The following is an 18,431-nucleotide window of genomic DNA, read 5'->3' as shown; positions in this document are numbered from 1 at the left end:
CTTAATACATTTAAAAGGCTGAAGCATAGTGGGGCAGACTAGGCACGAGCTGGGACAAGCAGATTCCCAGCTCGCGCCTGATTCCCCTCGCTGCACTTCAGGTTTTTAAATGTATTAAGAGCCTCCCAGCTCTTAATATATTTTAAAAACAGAGGCTCGGTGCCTGGCACTGGGCATTATCAACTGAATCCCAGCTTGTGCCTGGTCCCCTGCTATGCCTCTGCCTCCCCTGCCTCCTGAGGAGAGGATGTTGGGGGAGACTGGCTTTTAAGCCGGCTTTCTCAGCACCGGCTCCTGCTCCTCCCCCTTGCAACGGGGGAGGGGAGGGTGGGAGGACTGACTAGTCGAGTCACTACTCGACTACCTGATAAGTTTATGCTTATCACATAGTCAACTAGATTGACTATACTTGGGTCTTTTTAAGTACTTAAACAAAATCTTTCTACACAGACAAGGCTACCTCAAAGGAAACAGCCTAATTAATACATGGCTTTTTCCTGCATTAAGCACTGATTTATTCACTGAATATTCCCTTACAGGGGCTTACTACTTTAGTGACAAATTAGAGCCTGCATACATCCCTGGGTCAGAAGTCATTTTCAAGCTATGACTATTCTCAGTTGATCAATAATAAGTAACGAGGCAACATTTATACCCAAATATTTATACTTTTCAGTGTCTTCAAACAGGCTTTCAACATTTGGTAAAGATTTCACTGGGCACCTGCTGCTTCTCTATATTTCAGTTTGAGTTGTGGTCATTCAACCCCTCTGAAAATCTGGTCCTTCATTAAAAAGGGGAACAAAAAGAATACTCTACAGATGTCAAAAGAGCTCTAACTGGTTAGCCTTTATTGTTTTATTGTTTCAAAAATTAAAAATCCTAATCACATATGCTAAAAGACATTAACAAATGGTCTTTAAACATTCCAAATATTCCATTATGGACTTTCAATACTTTCCTACTACATTGCATTAAATTATAAAGGTTAATTATTATGTGTATATGGCTCTTATTGTGGCCATAAACCTTAAATAGTGAGAAGAAGTAGGGTACACATCTACAATGGAATCCTAGTCCCAGTGATGTCAATTGGGCCCAGAAACTTGGAACAAGCTGAAGGGTTGGCCAGGGAAACAAAGGTATCAGGTTTTCTGCTTGCTGTATAAGAAAAACAGTAAAGACTGCAAGCAGGTTGGCTGGCATCAGAGTCACAGAGGAGGGAGAAACTGTCAAATATTACTTTATGATAAATAAGAAATGGTTTAGCTCTAAATTAATTTTTGATAAGTTCTTCTAGAATTCAAATCCTTTGAACATTATCTTGTTTCTCCTTTCATCTTTATTCTCCTGCTCTGCATTTTTAAAAACAACCGCATTAACTCAGTTCCAGAACTTGTCACTTTATTGTATCAGGATCTTTAAACACCTCTTAATGTCATTTTGTATTTAATGGAAATATGCTTACAACAAAAAATAATAATAATCCCTAATGACCACAAAAAGAAGATACTTGGGAAAGTGTTATGCAAATATTTAAAAAATATAATAGTCTTTTGTTGTATATTAACTTGCAATAATTCTGTTTATCTTAGACATAATGTTTTATTACTATATCACTAAAAGTGTCTCTGCTAAATATGTCATGCTTTCTGCAAAGTTCTGACAGAATACACTCTACAGCTAAGGACAAAAATTATAGGCCTTAAATAATAAGATTGATGAGATTTTTAACCTTCCTTATTTTTATTAGTTAAGTATGCAGCACTAGGCTAGCAATTTACAGAATGTTTCCTGACTTAATCAGCTCTCCCTTCAGCAGACACAAGCAAAATAATTCAGAAAATAAATAATGACTAAATTTCCAAGCAATTGAGATGGCTTGTATTAATGTATATAGTATACTGCTTCCCTTTAAAAAGCAAATGCCTTATTTATCTTTAATAATTTGTATATATTTTATATACCCATTTCCATCTTCCTTCGTGTGTCTTTTGTAATTTTCCACTGTGGCTTCATCAGGGTAGGAATGATGGGCCAAACTGACATTCAATGGAATTTGAGTGCTTTGGAAAATGTAACCCACCCTATGTCTAACTCTGTATTTATATCATTTAGCACATTTGGCCCCCAATTCTAATTGGGGCATTCTGGGTACCATCCACAATCCAAATTAAAAACAGCAACACAGAGCATATGGCGCTGGTATGACTCTGAGGTGGGAAAAATCTATCAGAAGCTACTGTTAAAAGTAAGCACCCAGTAGCAACTACTATCAGTAGGATTACACTGGACTAAGGTCTGACCTGTGGTGCTGTATTTGAGATGGGCAGTGATGTTTAATAGAACTGGTTTTGCCCCCATACGCTAGGCCTGAACATGACCAGATAACACATTTTTAAAGGGTGGTAAGCAATTCTACATTAGGTACTGGGGGTAGGGACGGGTTTAAAATGTTTACATTAAAATATGTCAGCTAAGGTTTTTTTTAAATGTACTGTACCTATTTACCAAGTTTAGACAACACTGTGATTCACCTTGTTATGATCAGGGAGCCCTTTTTGGCTTGAACGATACAGATTATTGAATAATAAATATTTCTTGATGTATAAACAGAATAGAAGCTAGCACATAGAATTATAAAAGAATGGTGCCATGAAAAGTTAGCTTTTCATGTAACAGAGAAGAACTGGATGCTGCAAGGTGGTTGAGTGTTCAGAACCCAATCCAGCAGCAGCTTTTAAGCACACAAATAGCTGTATTTACTTTGATGGGACAATTCAGATGCTTGAAGTTAAGCATGTGCATAAATGCTATGCTGAAACAGGGAAAGAGGACTCAGCATGCTGCAGTGTAAAGCCCATTAACAACACAACCTTTTACCTTGTCCCCACTCCACAAACTAGTATATTGTATGTTTAACAACCCAATCCCTACAGAGCTGCAAACACTATTCAAGTTTTAATATAATGAATAAGAATGGCTATGTCGACACAGCAGCATTATTCTGAAATAACAAAGAGTGTGTCTACACTGCAAGCCATTATTTCAAAATAATGGCAAGGTGGAGGACTTCTTACTCAGACTCCGGTAACCCTCACTTTATGAGGAGCAAGAGAAGTCAAAGGAAGAGTGTTTTTCCTTCAACTTCCTGCTGTGTAGACAGCACCAAAAGCCAAATTAAGTTATTTCAACTTAAGCTATGCAATTGACGTAGCTCAAGTTCAACTTTTGCCCTGTGTAGACATGCCCAATGTAATCTTTTTCACAGGGCAATCATGTTATATTGCTTACTCTAGAACAGTCTTCCCATGTTGCACTAGATGCAGTAGTGTGTCTTACCAGGGTGATTTGTCTTGATATGTGATTTTATAAGTCGATCTTCAGAAAATGACTTCTCACAGACAGGACAGGAATAACTCTTTTTGTCCTTAAGGGAAAGGAAGAAATTACATTATGAGTTCATTGGGCTGAATATTACATTCATTGTACACTGAATAATATATGGCTCCCAACAAAGTTACAACTAAAATGCTCAGATGTAAATCTCACTGAGCATTATGAAAAGTTAATGTTGTTATAATGAAGGAGTAATATAAATTTACTTTAAAAACCTCATGTCATTAATCCTAGGATGATTTAATGTGTTGATTGTAGCACATGGGGAAAATATTAAATAAAGTAAAGCATTTTGATGTATGCGACTCCTTACACAGTTGGGAGGTGAAATATTACTGTGTAAGTCACACATCAGAAAGAAAGTTATAGGACTTGATGAGAGCAGGAGTATTCACATTTTTCATGATCAGATCAATCCATCCTTCCAAGGCCAAAGATACAGTTCTCATTGTCACCTAAATTCTGAAGGCCTCAGCCAGTACACACATTTCCAAAACAATTCAATAACTTTGCTAGAACACAATGGTGATTATGGCAGATTTCATTAGAAAACTTGGGTCTATAGTTTCTAAATACCAAATAAATATTCAGCACTAAAATACAAATACATTATTGATATTCAATTGTTATAAGTTATGAAACTCTGACTTTTTTAAAGTGCTACTTATAGTGATGAAATGGGTTTTATATACCATATGTTTTTGTTGGTCTCTAAGGCCTTGTTTCTTAAACTGTGTTCCGCGGTGAAGAAAAAACCGGCCGCGAGAGTTGCTGAGATGCAGCGGGTGGTGCGAAGAGGCGAGCGAATGGTGATGCAGCTGGAAATGAAGCGGGGCTACCCGCGTTCCTCCTCCTGTGCTTCCGCGCGAAGGGCAGAAGAGGCGAGCAAGTGATGATGTGGCAGGAAATGAGGCGGAGCTACCCACGTTCCTCATATGCTTCTGCATCCAGCTTGCAACTGCCTGGGAAAGCTACGCGCCTCGGTTGTGCCCCTTGCCAGAGGGAAGGAGCATTGCAGGGCCAGCAGCAGAGCCAGCTCTGATTGGCTGACTCCGCTGCTGGTCTGGGGATCCTACCTTCCAGGGGAGAGAACTGCCCTAAAGCTGCCACCGTGACCGGGTCTTTGCACCGCTGTCTTTAGCCCTCGCTTGTTACCCAGGACAGCTGAGGGGGGCCAGCACCTTCCACCCTCTAGCACAGACAAGGCCCTCCCCTTCAGCATTCTGTGTAAAAAATAATAGAGCCAGGGGCTAGAACTATTGAAGGACAAAACATTAAGCACTGTGAATTGGGGGGGCAGGGTAAGGCCCTCAGTGTCCCTAATGCTGGCATGGCTGCTATGGTTGCTGACAATCAGCTGCTTGACATTAACCCATGCTTGATAAAGTATTGAATTTATAATTTCCACCAATATGAGTAAACAGAGTAAATTACATTTACCTATCAAAAAGGCAGAAGTCTAGAAGGCTTCATAGTCATAGGGCAGTGAGAGAATATTGTTGTTGTCAGTAAAAGTGTAGTCTGGTGTTCAAGGGGCAAGATTCCCCTTCCCCCCGCCAACAAAAAATCCTTGGTGTTCCTCATAAAAAAAATTGTTTGGTGTTCCTCGGTCTTAAAAAGTTTAAGAAACACTGCTTTAAGGTGTCACAGGACTGCTTGTTGTTTTTAAAGTTACAGAGTAACACAGCTACCTTTTGAGACTTAAATGTCATTAATAATATAGATCTAATGGAATTAAAGAGAATGTTTGTAAGATCTTTCTTTTTCTTTTGAACATGTAACCATATTATTATTTTTATTACTGTAGCACTAGATACCCCAACTAAGACTGTGACCCCTTTGTGCTAGGTATTGCATAAACACACAGTAAGAGATTCTACTGCCCAAGTTCTAGGAGATTTTACACTTGATTACAGTTCAATGCTTACGTGCTTGAATGAATCAGGGCCTACCATTAATACAAACATACCCAATTATAAACAAATTGTTTGACAGCCATTAGTTGTCAATAGTTGCACAATATTTTTCATTTCTGAGGTGAGGAATTTTGGAAGGGATCTTAGGAACACTCTATAAAGTAGGTCTGCAAATAGAACTATAATCTCACTGGAGTCTCGCTTCTTGCTGAGGTAATGGTCACCAGGAAAGCAATTTTGAAAGAGAATAAAAATAGTACAATGAACTCTGTGGGTTCTAAAATAAATGTCAGTCATGACAGAGGTGACTATTGACCTAGTGAGTAAGAATGGATCAGGCCTTTGATTGTGGGAAGCTGAAAAAACGCAAGTTGAACCTATCTAGTCCGGTACCCTCAGGGTCTGACCAGTTCAGAAAATTAGAGAATTTTCCAGACCATGGGAGGTCAATATTGTCTAGCAGCATTACCAACACTTCCACTGCTTACTGAGTTGTTAGAGGACATTTAAAGGTAAATTAGAGCTAAATAACAGCACAGAACACTGAGAGTTAGGACTGATGGCTGTAAACAAACTTTATGGGACCCACAGGAAACTTGGCCACATCCATGAAAAGTGCACCACAGATGTTTTTGGACCAAAACGTTCTGGACTAGAGAGGTTCAACTTCTAGTATGCAAGCCTGGAAAGATAACATACCAACACTGCACCCAGAAGAACATTTAATTCAGGGGTAGGGAACCATTTTTGGTTTAGGAGCTGCTGACCCACAAAAAAATCAGTCAGGGGCCACACACAAGTGAGAAGCAGCAAAACACATACAAAAAGAAAAAAATATCCTCACTGACATGGACCCCAACCGAGAAGGAGAAAGATACTCCCCACATTCCCCTCAGACACCAGAGCCTAGGGGGGCCCTAGCATAGTAGATTTTGTGTGTTCCAGCCCCATGGTGGGGCAGCAAAGGGGCTGGAGCACCAGTGCAGGCTCCCCAATGCTAGGGGGAAGGTGAACCTAGTGGGAGAGGGATCCAGAAAAGCTGGGGGCAGCATCTAGCCCTTGGCCTGAGGCTCCCCACCCCTGATTAATTGAACAAATAGTTTTCCTGTTTGCTTCAAATGGAGGTACTTATCCTGGATATTGTGGATAACAGTCTCTAAAGGATATAGGCTAAGTATGCAAGATGGAGAATCCTTCCTGTTTCATCCTAGAAAGGAATCTGATGAATAGTTTCCTCCTTTCTATTAGAACTAGCCAATTAGCCCGTCATAAGACGGGATTTTCCTGTCTTCTCTCTCTCTCTCACTCTCCTCCTGCCTCCCACCCCCTCAGCTCTCCTCCTCCTCCTGCCTCTCTCTCCCCTCCGTCTCTCCCTGCCCCCCTTCCTCTTCCCCGGCACTCCGCCGAGTGCTGCCTGCTCAGCTGGGCTGCCACGAGGGGGGGGGGGGGGCAGGGCGGTGACATACATGGCCAGGGGGCAGGGCCGTGTACATCACTGCCCCGCCCCCCTTCCCCTTCAGCTGTGGTACTCTGCGCCACTCAGCTGAGCCCCGGCAGGGGAGCAAGCGGCGGCAAGCGGCCGTTTGAGGTCTCGCACTCTCCGCAGACCCCAAACGGCCGCTTGCTCCCCCGCCGGGGCTCAGCTGAGTGGCGCAGAGTACCACAGCTGAAGGGGATGGGGGGCGGGGCGCTGACGTACACGGCTGGTGGCGTGTCCGTGTACATCAGCGTTACAGATGCACAGACACTGGGCTACTATATATATGATGCCCTGAACGCCAGACTTAGTTGAGTGGCCCTGATTAGCCTTCTCCATGGATAAAGGCATGAGGTAGCCTTCCCACTTTTATGAGTTCAGGCAGTACTCATGCTACACAGGCATCCTCTTCTTCTACTTCAGAAAAGCTAATTAACTGACAATTTAATGATAAACAAAAATATTCCCCAAACGCAAAAGAAAGCATCAAGGATACTACGTACAATTTTTGTTAGGTACTCTATTAAGTTGAGTTATAGGGACTCATATAGGCATTTCTTGTGCCTATAAACACAGAGATATTTGTACACAACACACACAGAGATGCATTACTTCACACAAATTTATAAATACACACCTATATATCTGACAGAGAATCTCATTTTCAAAATGCTAGTAAAGACATGTAGAGCTGCCATACTAACAATAATAATTTTTTCCAGGATGACTGATTTTAACACTAAAGCCTTTAAAAACATGTAGTCAAAATCTATTTCCTTGGGCAGGTAAAAAGACATCTTTACTATGTTCTGTAATATATGGTCTTCAAAACCTGTATTCTTTGTAGTCTCACATGGAAATTGAACTTCTCAGCATACAGTGCCTTCAAAGTATGCCTTGTCAACCTCCATCATCCATCCTATGGAGTGCATCCAGCTGAAACTGAACCTTTCAGAGTTGTTTGTCCAACTCAGTGCCACAGAGTTTCACAGGGTTGCATCATATAGTTCTGAGTCTAAGAATATTCCTGTCACTCTTCTTCTGAGAGCTTGTTATAGCACTAGTCCTTTAGAGTAACCCCGTCACTCTCAGAGCCAGCCCTTAAGAATTCCTGTTACAAATTAAGCATTTCAGAGCTTTCCCAGGTCACAAACATAAGAGTCCCAAAGACAACACACATCACAGCCCTTGTTTTTCTGAGTGCCCTTGTCATGGATGATGACAAAGCTGTTAAAAGGACTCAGATGGGGGCTATAGTACTACCCCCAGTGCATTCAAAACATCTGATATTTTCCCCTTTTGTAAGAATAAAAGTAATTTATCCTATGTCTTGTCAGGATACCTGCCTTTTAAATGCCTTTGAAGATTTTCTGAAGGACACAAAGAAGCAAAGTTTCCTATGAGATAGTGGGACCATTTTTATAGAATGGCAGCACAATCTAGTCAGCTACTTCAATTTCAAATCACAACCAGTCCCTGAGATTTAGGCCAGGTTTCCACTAAAAAGATAGGTCAACTCAGCTACATAGATTAGGGGCGTGAAAAAGCCACACCCTGAATGACATAGTTAAACCGACCAAACCTCAGTGTCCCCAGCTGAACCTGGGTACCACTGCCACCCAGAGCCCCAAATTAGCTGGGGAGTTCCCAGCTGACCCCGGGGTTCCAGGACTGCCCCTTTGAAATGTGCGCGGAAGCAGCATTTTAAAGGGGCAACCCTGGGTCAGCTGGAGACACCCCAGCTAACCTCAGGTTCCACGCAGCACTTCCCCAGACTCCGGAGTCAGCTGGGGAGTCCCCAGCTGATCCAGGGTTCTGAGGAAATGCTGCAGGGAGCCCAGGATCAACAAGCAACTATGTACAGGCAGTCCCCAACTTACGCGGATCCGACTTATGTCGGATCCGCACTTACGAACGGGGCTTTCTCGCCCCGGAGGTCGAGGTAGCGGATTGCTACCTGCGAGCTCCGGGGCGAGAAAGCCCCATTCGTAAGCTGCTCCAGTGCCCCTGGTCTGCTGGAGACCGTCTCCAGCAGACCAGGGGCACCGGGTGGGTTCCCGCGCTTCTGAGGCTTTGCTGCTGAGGGAACCACCGCTGCTGCTGCCGCTTGAGACCCGGTGCCTGTGGTCTGCTGGGGACCATCAGGTCAGCTTATTGACTTGATCACTCTCTCTCATATCTGTGTTTTCAGTTTACCCAGGGTCAGATGAGCCAGCATATCTGGGCCTCTGATTTTATTGCTCCTTCTCTGCCCTGTATGCTTCAGGCACCTCAGAGGGGCAAGCAAGATGGATGTTACAAGGGTGGGGGGGAGGCTCTGTCTGGCTACAAATTTAAATAATTATCTCAGTGTTTAAAGACCAAATGTTGCACTTCTAATTTGCACAAGTTATAATAAATGTGAATTAAGTGACACAAAATGTTTTGTACTACAGTCCTCCCAGAAGGGAAAAAAAAAATCTCATATGCAGGGTCAACTGCCCCTGCTGGATATGTATCACTGTTATAGCTGTATCAATCTCATAGACTGTTAAGATGGGCAAATCTTCCATTGGAGCATCCTCTGTTAATGAGATACAGAAACTGTGTGAGCTCAAAAGCTAGCCTCCTTCACCAAAATGAGTTGATGCAATAAAAGATACTACCTTACCCACCTTATCATGCTGAATATAATATTCAACATGAGTTCCTGAAAATAATAGGAAACTCTGCTGGCCACCATTATATTACAGTGCTCAAAGCTAAAATTGGGAGCACCCTTGCCTGCCCAATCCCAGAGTACCAGCCATCAGTTGCTCAGGAAACACTTCTGGCTCTCTACCATTTCCTAAACTACATAGCCATTGGGGAATGAAGGCTCAATGGACTCAGCAAGAAGCCAAATTAAAGTGGGCCATTAAGAAGAGGAACTAGGGAAAGAGACAAGTGATTAGGGAGAAAGAAGACTCGGTAAGGCACAAAGTGAAACACAGCTGGGAGAGCAAGAAGAGATAAAAACAGACCACTAGTAGACTGATACAGGCTTGCAATAGGAGGGCAAAAACAAGTTAATAATAACCCTGAACAAAAATACAGATTGAACCTCTCTAGTCCAGAACTCTCTGGTTTGGAAACAACTGTTATCTGGAATGATTTTAGTTAGCTGGGTGTTCACTTTTCATGGGTGTGGCCACGTTTTTCCACAGTCTCATAAAGTTTGTTTACAGCCACCAGTCTTAGCTCTCACTTTTCTGTCCTGTTATTTAGCTCTAATTTACCCCTAAATGTCCTCTAACAGTCCAGTAAGCCGTGGAAGTGGTGGCAATGCTACTAGACAATATTGACCTCCTGTGGTCCAGAAAATTCTCTGGCTCGAAACCAGTCAGGTCCCAAGGGTGCCAGACTACAGAGGTTCAACCTGTAGCTCCCTCCATTGTTCATACTGCCCTCAGCCTTCAGCTTTGAGCAGCACAGCACCATTTCCTTCCCACTCGGAAATATTCTTTTGCTACTGCTCTTGCAGATAATCTTTTTTATCATGCTAATAAAATAAAGACCAAATTAATACAGATGCCTACAAGAAACTGATACTCCGAGGAAGAGGACTCAATAGTTTTAGACAAGCAGCAGTTTATGCCAACAACACAAAGATGTGTCTAAATGCCAAGAATGAAGAAGAGAGCAGCCAAAAAAAGGAAAGAGAGAGCACTATTTATTCTTGAAATGAATAATGAAAGAAACAGCCCAATGTCACAAAGCACCTGCTTTGGCATGGCAATGGGATTCATTCCCCTCATCACCAAGTCAAAGTGTTGCTAATGTATCCAAGCACTTCAAACATTGCATCAAAATTCCTACCTTGTCCCTATTTAGTTTCTCCCTTCAAACACATTCTCTCTCACACACACATTTCTTTCCCCTACCTACTTAAAATATTTTTACCATTGTATCTTACCATTTGAAAAAGAAAAACCTCTTGAATCTTTACTGATAGAAATGTAGCCGTGTTAGTCTGGTGTAGCTGAAACAAAATACAGGACTATGTAGCACTTTAAAGACTAACAAGATGGTTTATTAGATGATGAGCTTTCGTGGGCCAGACCCACTTCCTCAGATCAAATAGTGGAAGAAAATAGTCACAACCATATATACCAAAGGATACAATTTAAAAAAATGAACATATATGAAAAGGACAAATCACATTTCAGAACAGAAGGGGGATGCGGGGGGGGGGGGGGGGGGGGAGGGGGGGAAGGAAGGTAAATGTCTGTGAGTTAATGATATTAGAGGTGGGGAAAGGTAGATGTCTGTGAGTTAATGGTATTAGAGGTGATAATTGGGGAAGCTATCTTTGTAATGGGTAAAGTAGTTGGGGTCTTTGTTCAGCCCCCCCCCGTGGAGAGTGTAGAATTTTAGCATGAATGCCAGTTCAAAGGATTCCCTTTCAAGTGCAGATTTGAAAGTCTTCTGGAGTAGGGTGCATGTGATTAGGTCATTGAGACAGTGTCCTTTCTGGTTGAAACGGCAAGAAACTGTTTTTTCTTTGTGATCCTGTCTAATATCTGTTTTGTGGGCATTGATTCTTTGGCGAAGTGTCTGAGACATTTGTCCAATGTACTCTCCGCGGGGGGCTGAACAAAGACCCCAACTACCTTACCCATTACAAAGATAGCTTCCCCAATTATCACCTCTAATACCATTAGCTCACAGACATCTACCTTTCCCCACCTCTAATATCATTAACTCACAGACATTTACCTTCCTCCTCCCCCCCCCCCCCCGCATCCCCCTTCTGTTCTGAAATGTGATTTGTCCTTTTCATATGTGTTCATTTTTTTAATTGTATCCTTTGGTATATATGATTGTGACTATTTTCTTCCACTATTTGATCTGAGGAAGTGGGTCTGGCCCACGAAAGCTCATCATCTAATAAACCATCTTGTTAGTCTTTAAAGTGCTACATAGTCCTGTATTTTGTTGAATCTTTACTGTTTGACTCATGAAGTTTTGTCTCATCGTGCAGCAATAAAACAAACAGAAAAAGTCTTTCAGTCCTCAAAACAGAATAAGTAGGACTAATAACAATGGCTAATGCTGGTCAGTGCTGTGTGCTGTTTTGGAAGCCTTCTTATCTGTCTGCCAATGCATTTCATCCAATCAAGCAAACCTTGTGCTGTTACAGTCCTAAGCCTTCCCTAAGCAGAACTACTCAGGGCAGAGCTAACCTACAGTGGAGCATCGCTGCAGCTACACTGATGCAGCTGCATCATGGCAGTGACTCTAGCAAAAATGCTCCATGATGATGACAGAGTGCTCTCTCCTTGGCACAACACCTCCTCCTCAGTGAGAAGTGGAAGCTATATTGGTGGGAGAGCATCTCCTGACTAGGGATGTTAAATTTAGATGAACTGGCTAATCCAATAGTTGATGCAATTTACATGCGTTTGAAGTGTAGCAACAGCACCTTCTCTTTGCATGGGGCATGGGACTCTCCTTGCCCGACTTCTTGGTCCTCTTAGATGGGACCACCAAAGAGGTCTGGTGAGGGCTTGATAGCACCAGAGAAGTACTCGGAACCAAGGCACTGGTGTTCGGTGCAGAGTTTGAGTGGTGGTGCTGGGGAGCAAGGGCGGACTCCATAAGTAGAGCTTTCAAACAAATAATCCTGTCCTTTATGGTCATTGGAAGAAATGGTCTGCAGATTCGACACTTGTCAGAAATGTGCACTTCGCCAAGACAGCGATGGCATGCCTCATCCCCAGGCAAAGTCTCTAATGGGGACTAACTGCTAATATATAACTATTCACAAATACTTAACTAGAGGGAAACTATTTACAACTAAATAAAGGATTACAGCAGCAAGAATTAACTGAAGAGGGAGGGACCCGGTGCTGCGCTATATAGTGCAGTATGTGTGTGCCACTCCAGAGAGTGCTGGAGCCAGTTCCCTATAGATACTGCTGAAGGAAAAATCTTCTGGCACCAGTGCATGTGGTGATCACACACCTAAAAAGAATGGACATGAGCAACAGCTAGAAGAAGAATCAGAGACCACTTAATGGGATTGCTATTGAGATAGATACCTGGATATCTTACAATAAACCCAAGTTACTAGAATATAGCTCATACCACTATCATGACATTACCAGCAAATGTTTACTTATAAATACTAGGGTTGTTGATTAATCACAATTAACTTATGCAATTAACTCAAAAATTAATTTATTTTTAATCATTTGTGATTAATCACACTCCACGATAGTAAATTTATTAAATATCTTTTTTTTACAATTTCAAATATATAGATTTCAATTACGAATACATAATACAAAGTCTTCAGTGCTCATTTTATATTAATTTTTATTATAAATATTTGCACTATGAAATGATAAATGAAAGAAATTGTATTTTTCAGTTCACCTCATACAAATAAAAATGTAACTTAAAAATGTAGGGTTTTTTTTTGTTACATAACTGCACTCAAACACAAAACAATGTAAAATTGTAGCACCCATAAGTCCACTCAGCCCTACTTCTTGTTCAGCTAATCACTCACACAAACAAGTTTGGTTACAATTTGCAGGGGATAATGCTGCCCACTTCTTGTTTACAATCACAACTGAAAGTGAAAACAGGTGTTCGCATGGTATTTTTATAGCCAGTGTTACAAGATATTCATGAGCCAGAAAAGCTAAACATTTGTATGTCTCTTCATTCTCTGGCTATCATTCTAGAGGACGTGCTTCCATTCTGATTTGACAAAATGCAAAGAATGTACCAATGTGAGGTTTCTAAATATAGTTACAGCACACAACCCAAGATTTAAGAATCTGAATTGCCATTCAAAGTCTAAAAGGGACGAGGTGTACAGTATCCTTTCCAAAGGTACGTCTATGCAGAAACACTATTTCAAAATAACTAGCATTATTTCGAAATAACTTAGTCCATGTCTACACAGCAGGCAGTTATTTCAAACTAATGTTGAAATATTATCAAGCTAGAGGACTTCTTACTCCAACTCCTGTAACCCTCATTGTACAAGAAGTAAGAGAAGTCAGAGGAAGAGCGCTCTATTTCGAAATAAGTGCTGTGTAGCCACTCCCAATTTCAAAATAAGTTACACAACCCACATAGCTCAATTTGCATAGTTTATTTTGAGTTAAGCTTTGCTGTGTAGATACACCCAAAAGAGCAACGCTCCGATGCACAAATCAGAGAACCAGAACCACCAAGAAAATCAACCTTCTGCTGGTGGCATCTGATGCAGATGGTGAAAATGAACATGTGTCGATCAGCACTGCTTTGAATCTTTATAGAGCAGAACCCATCATCGGCATGGACACGTCCTCTGCAATGATAGTTGAAGGGACATCTGACTCTTTAATGCATCTGGCATATTAATATCTTGCAGCACTGGCTACAACAGTGCCATGAAAATGTATGTTCTCACTTTCAGGTGATATTGTAAACAAGAAATGGATGGTATTATTTCCTGCAAAATGTAACCAAATTTGTCTGTCTGAGTAATTAGCTTAACAAGATGTAGGACTGAGTGAACCTGTAGGCTCTAAAGTCTTACATTGTTTCATTTTTGAATGCAGGGCTTTTTAATATAATTCTACATTTGAACATTCAACTTCATGATAGAGAGATTGCACTACAACAATTGTATTAGGTGAATTGAAAAATACTGATTTGCAAATATATTTAATAAAAATAAATATAAAATGAGCACTGTGCACTTTGTATTCTGTGTTATAAATTAAATCAATATATTTAAAAATGTAAAAATCTAAAAATATTTAAATAAATTGTATTCTGTTATTGTTTAACAGCATGATTAATCATGATTTATTTTTAATCGCTTGACAGCTCTAATACATACCATAATTTCATAGATGCTTGCAAATGTTCCATTAAATTAGAAATTATGATTTATTCAAAACCAGGTTTACTGAACATATTCATCTCGAAGAATTAATAAGAACTAGTATTTTTACTCTTGTAAAATAAATACTGATACTTGTAAAATACTGTATTAAACCAATTATTTATAAAGATGCTTATGTCACTTGAATTTTTAATAAGAACATTATGTGTTCTCTACACATCATCAATAAGAAAAATCCTATGTCCCTTAGATGCTCATCAAATATTTCTCATAAAAAATTTACAAGCCTAGCTCATAGTATCAAAATACACTTTAAACGAAAGCCTAAGGATATAAATTTGTGCAACCTTGATGTAGAAAATATTGTTCAATATATAGTGAAGAGTACAAATAAAAGCATGAATCTTGGCAAAATGGCATGAACAAAAAGACGGGCTTTTTGGTAAATCAGGCACTTCACAAAGATTGCTGGTACGACTTATACTGTTTGGGTGCATATACACCATTGGCATCAAACCTGAACCTTCTAGAAAGCAGATACCACTGGAACTGGATATGCTTTCCCTCCATTTGCTAAACTGTTACACAGAGGATAGATATATAGATATATAGATAGATATAGATATAGATATAGATATAGATATAGATATAGATATAAAGATATTGCTGTGTCAGTTGTCCTTGGGCGACTTTCATTTACTCAGAAACTATATAAACTATGAAAAGATGGGAGGACAGGGAAGGGATTATAGATCTCTATTGACAGTCTACTCGGAGAACCAGAGTAATTAGGTAAATAAGTTTTTGTCTCTTTCAAGAATTGTCAATATAAACTCTCACATTTATTACTAGCATGCATGAACAACCATCTAACAAGGTGGATCTGAGGTGGGCAGGACTGTTCTGAAATAGTTATTTCCTGAAGCCATCACATGAAGAGACCAATGCATTGTAAACATCTGAATTTAGCTGCAGGTAGTAGCCTTGTATTTTTCACACATGGAAATACTTCTCTCAAATGCCACAGACGATGTTTAGCCCCCATGGAAGATATTTTTTTCTAATACAAATGCCTTCACTTCAGGAGAAGGAATCACATTTTAACAAGAAGCAGGTCATCTTTCTAGACTCCTTATCCTGACATCCTTTTCCTCTCTGATCTCTCCTTGTTGCGGTAACCACAAACGAATCAGTAATTATGAAGGTTAAAAAAATATATTCAAGGCCTGGTATATAAAGGTTAAATGCATCAGGTGCAAGACATGCATGTTGCCCCAATAAACACTGTGGGAGCTAAAATGCACTTTTCCGTATTGGAGAGACAAGGCTGATAAGGTAATAGCTTTTACTCAACCAGCTTCTGTTGATGGAAGGTAACCGGAGTGTCACAGCCAAATACAAGGCAGGACAGATTTCTTAACATAAGGACCTAACGTGTTGTAGAGGACCACTTAATGATAATTAACACCTTTACAGACATAGGCTATAGTAGTATTAGTACAGCAGGGTGTTTTACAAATTGTGAAGAGCCATAAAAACAGTATCTCTGTTCATCTCTTAGTTTTGGTATCTAGCAAAGTTATGAAGTTAAGTCCTCAAATACATCTGTTGAAGGTATTGTGCACGTTTCTTTTGAGGATGAAGGCTAACGGGTCAGAGATGGTGTGATGGCTTTGAGAAAAGTATTTCCTCATGAGTGATAGGATATTTTGGTCTTTTTTCATTTTTCTGTGCAAGTTCATTCTGCTATCATGTGCAATGGGATGAACAAGGTAGGTGAACACCAAATTGAGCATCAGAGCTTTGGCTAGATAACTGTATTTATTTGCAGCCTTCAAAGGTCATGTCAAAAGTTTCTTATAAAGAAGTTGGAGCTGGAATGAAGAAGGGTAAATGTTATGTTTACTCCATTGCATCCTGTGCTTTTCTTGGTGGTTCTTAGCCTCTCTGGTTAAAAATGTTTTAAGTGTTGGTCTGAGTTTATATGGCTGAGAACTGTGGTACCTACTTTTTGGCAGTGAAAAGGAGATTCTCAGTAAACAGAGCATTGCTCTCAACTTTTTCAGAAGCAGCTTCGTCAGATGCATGTGGGTCTTTGCCCACGAAAGCTTATGCTCCTACACTTCAGTTAGTCTATAAGGTGCCACAGGACTCCTCGCCGCTTTTGCAGATTCAGACTAACACGGCTACCCCTCTGATACTTAACTTTTTCAGAGAATCCAATAAGTGTTATCTGCCTTTTCACAGAACAGGTTGTCTCTCTCACAAGACTAATCTTTTACTGTAGTGTGTACCTGCCTGGGGAATCCAGAGGATAGGAGCCAGAAAGCACTGTGCATGATTACAGCCATTACCATTGAACAGAAGGCAAATTCACTACATTAGCTGATGCCAGCAAAGCTGGATATTACTGCAGTCATTGAAGAAGCTCTGTCATAGACTAAGGATGTTAGAATGGAACGTAATCTATCCCACTTCTTATATGTTTGATTCAGAGCCTAGGCATGGACCAACAGACACTGCTAATAAAAATCTTCCAACTCCAGCACATGGAGTGCATGCACATCCACAGTGGCATATACCTAGGAACTAACAATCAAAGAACATTTATATGTCAATATGGGCATATTTATAAGCCAATTACGGGCATCATAAGAACAGAGGTTAGACAGATTAGATGTATTATGGGAACTGAGACAGAGGCCAGACAGAAATATCTCATTGACTTCAGAAGATTCATAAACAGCCACCTGCCCGCCCTTCTTCTGCTGATCTAAAATATTAAGCAACCGAAGGCACTTTTCATATACTTTTGAATAACTCTGTACTTAGAGCTTCTTTTATCCTGTTAGTCAGGCTTAAAATTCCTCAAATCCTTCAGGAAAAGAAAATGAAGCACCCACAGACTCATTAGCAGGAGGAAGAGAAAGGGTCAAACAACTGATTCAAAGAATCCTCTTCAACTCAATCCTTATCTTTTTCTTTTGGAAATGTTCCCTGGGACAGGTGTAAAGTATGGGTGATTCAAGTCTCCTAGAAACAAAAGGACGTTAACAGATTGATTCAGCTGGGGATAAAACCAGAGAAGACAATGCTAGATTAAGCTCTCTCTTGCTACTTGTTAGTACTGGTGCCATGAACTCAATCAGCTCTGAGGAAGGTAATAAGGGTAACCAGAAGGGAATGAAACAACACCAAAACATCCCTGACAAGAAAGAATCTTCAAGTGCCAGTTCCCTTCATAATTAAATTATCTCTTGTTCCAATATATCTCATGCAAGCGTCATCACATCTTCTTTTCCTTCTTTGATGCTCAGGAGGAAACAGTCAGTGTCAAACTCAATTCTTGGAATCTGAAGATTTTTGGGGGCCATTCTTCACACAAATTACATTACAGGCTCTGAAATGCCAAACCCTTACAAAGGTGTCTCAAATGCTTTTGCAAGCAAGGGAAGCCTAAGCTTCAAGGGCCTTTTCCCACAAATATAGTAACTCCTCCTGAGATCCACCCCGGTCAATGGCACATTCATACCCCATGAAGCCAAAGAATAGGGCTGGCAAGTCTGCACTGAACTGAACATAAATATGCTAGAAAGAGTAGGAACCAGGTAAATTAGTAAGACAGAGTCACAAATCCTGGAAACTGCACAATCGTGCAGTATCCTTCTAAAGGCTAATGATGACAAGAAGAAACGATGTCACAATTAGGGCTACTATCCCTTTTACAATTGTATGTCTGAGGTTTCGCACCACAGAGGAGATGAATTCT

General features: G+C 40.6%; 1 protein-coding gene across 9 annotated transcripts in view; it reads right to left on the bottom strand.

Annotated features, from left to right (window-relative positions):
- The window catches only part of ZFAT (zinc finger and AT-hook domain containing), a 270,939-nt gene that overhangs the window by 72,682 nt on the left and 179,826 nt on the right, over positions 1 to 18,431 (bottom strand). For all 9 annotated transcript variants that reach the window (XR_012901195.1, XM_075920086.1, XM_075920084.1 and 6 more), the window contains one exon: positions 3,343 to 3,430. Coding sequence is in view for 8 of the 9 variants with exons in the window: in XM_075920086.1 (XP_075776201.1) it covers positions 3,343 to 3,430 (88 nt within the window). In the remaining variant the exon portion in view is untranslated. The remainder of the gene's footprint in view (positions 1 to 3,342; positions 3,431 to 18,431) is intronic.

This window comes from Pelodiscus sinensis, chromosome 2 (assembly GCF_049634645.1).
Source record: "Pelodiscus sinensis isolate JC-2024 chromosome 2, ASM4963464v1, whole genome shotgun sequence".
NCBI classification, from domain to species: domain Eukaryota; kingdom Metazoa; phylum Chordata; order Testudines; family Trionychidae; genus Pelodiscus; species Pelodiscus sinensis.
The sequence above is the reverse complement of the archived record's forward strand: the minus strand, read 5'-3'. Positions and strand labels throughout refer to the sequence as shown.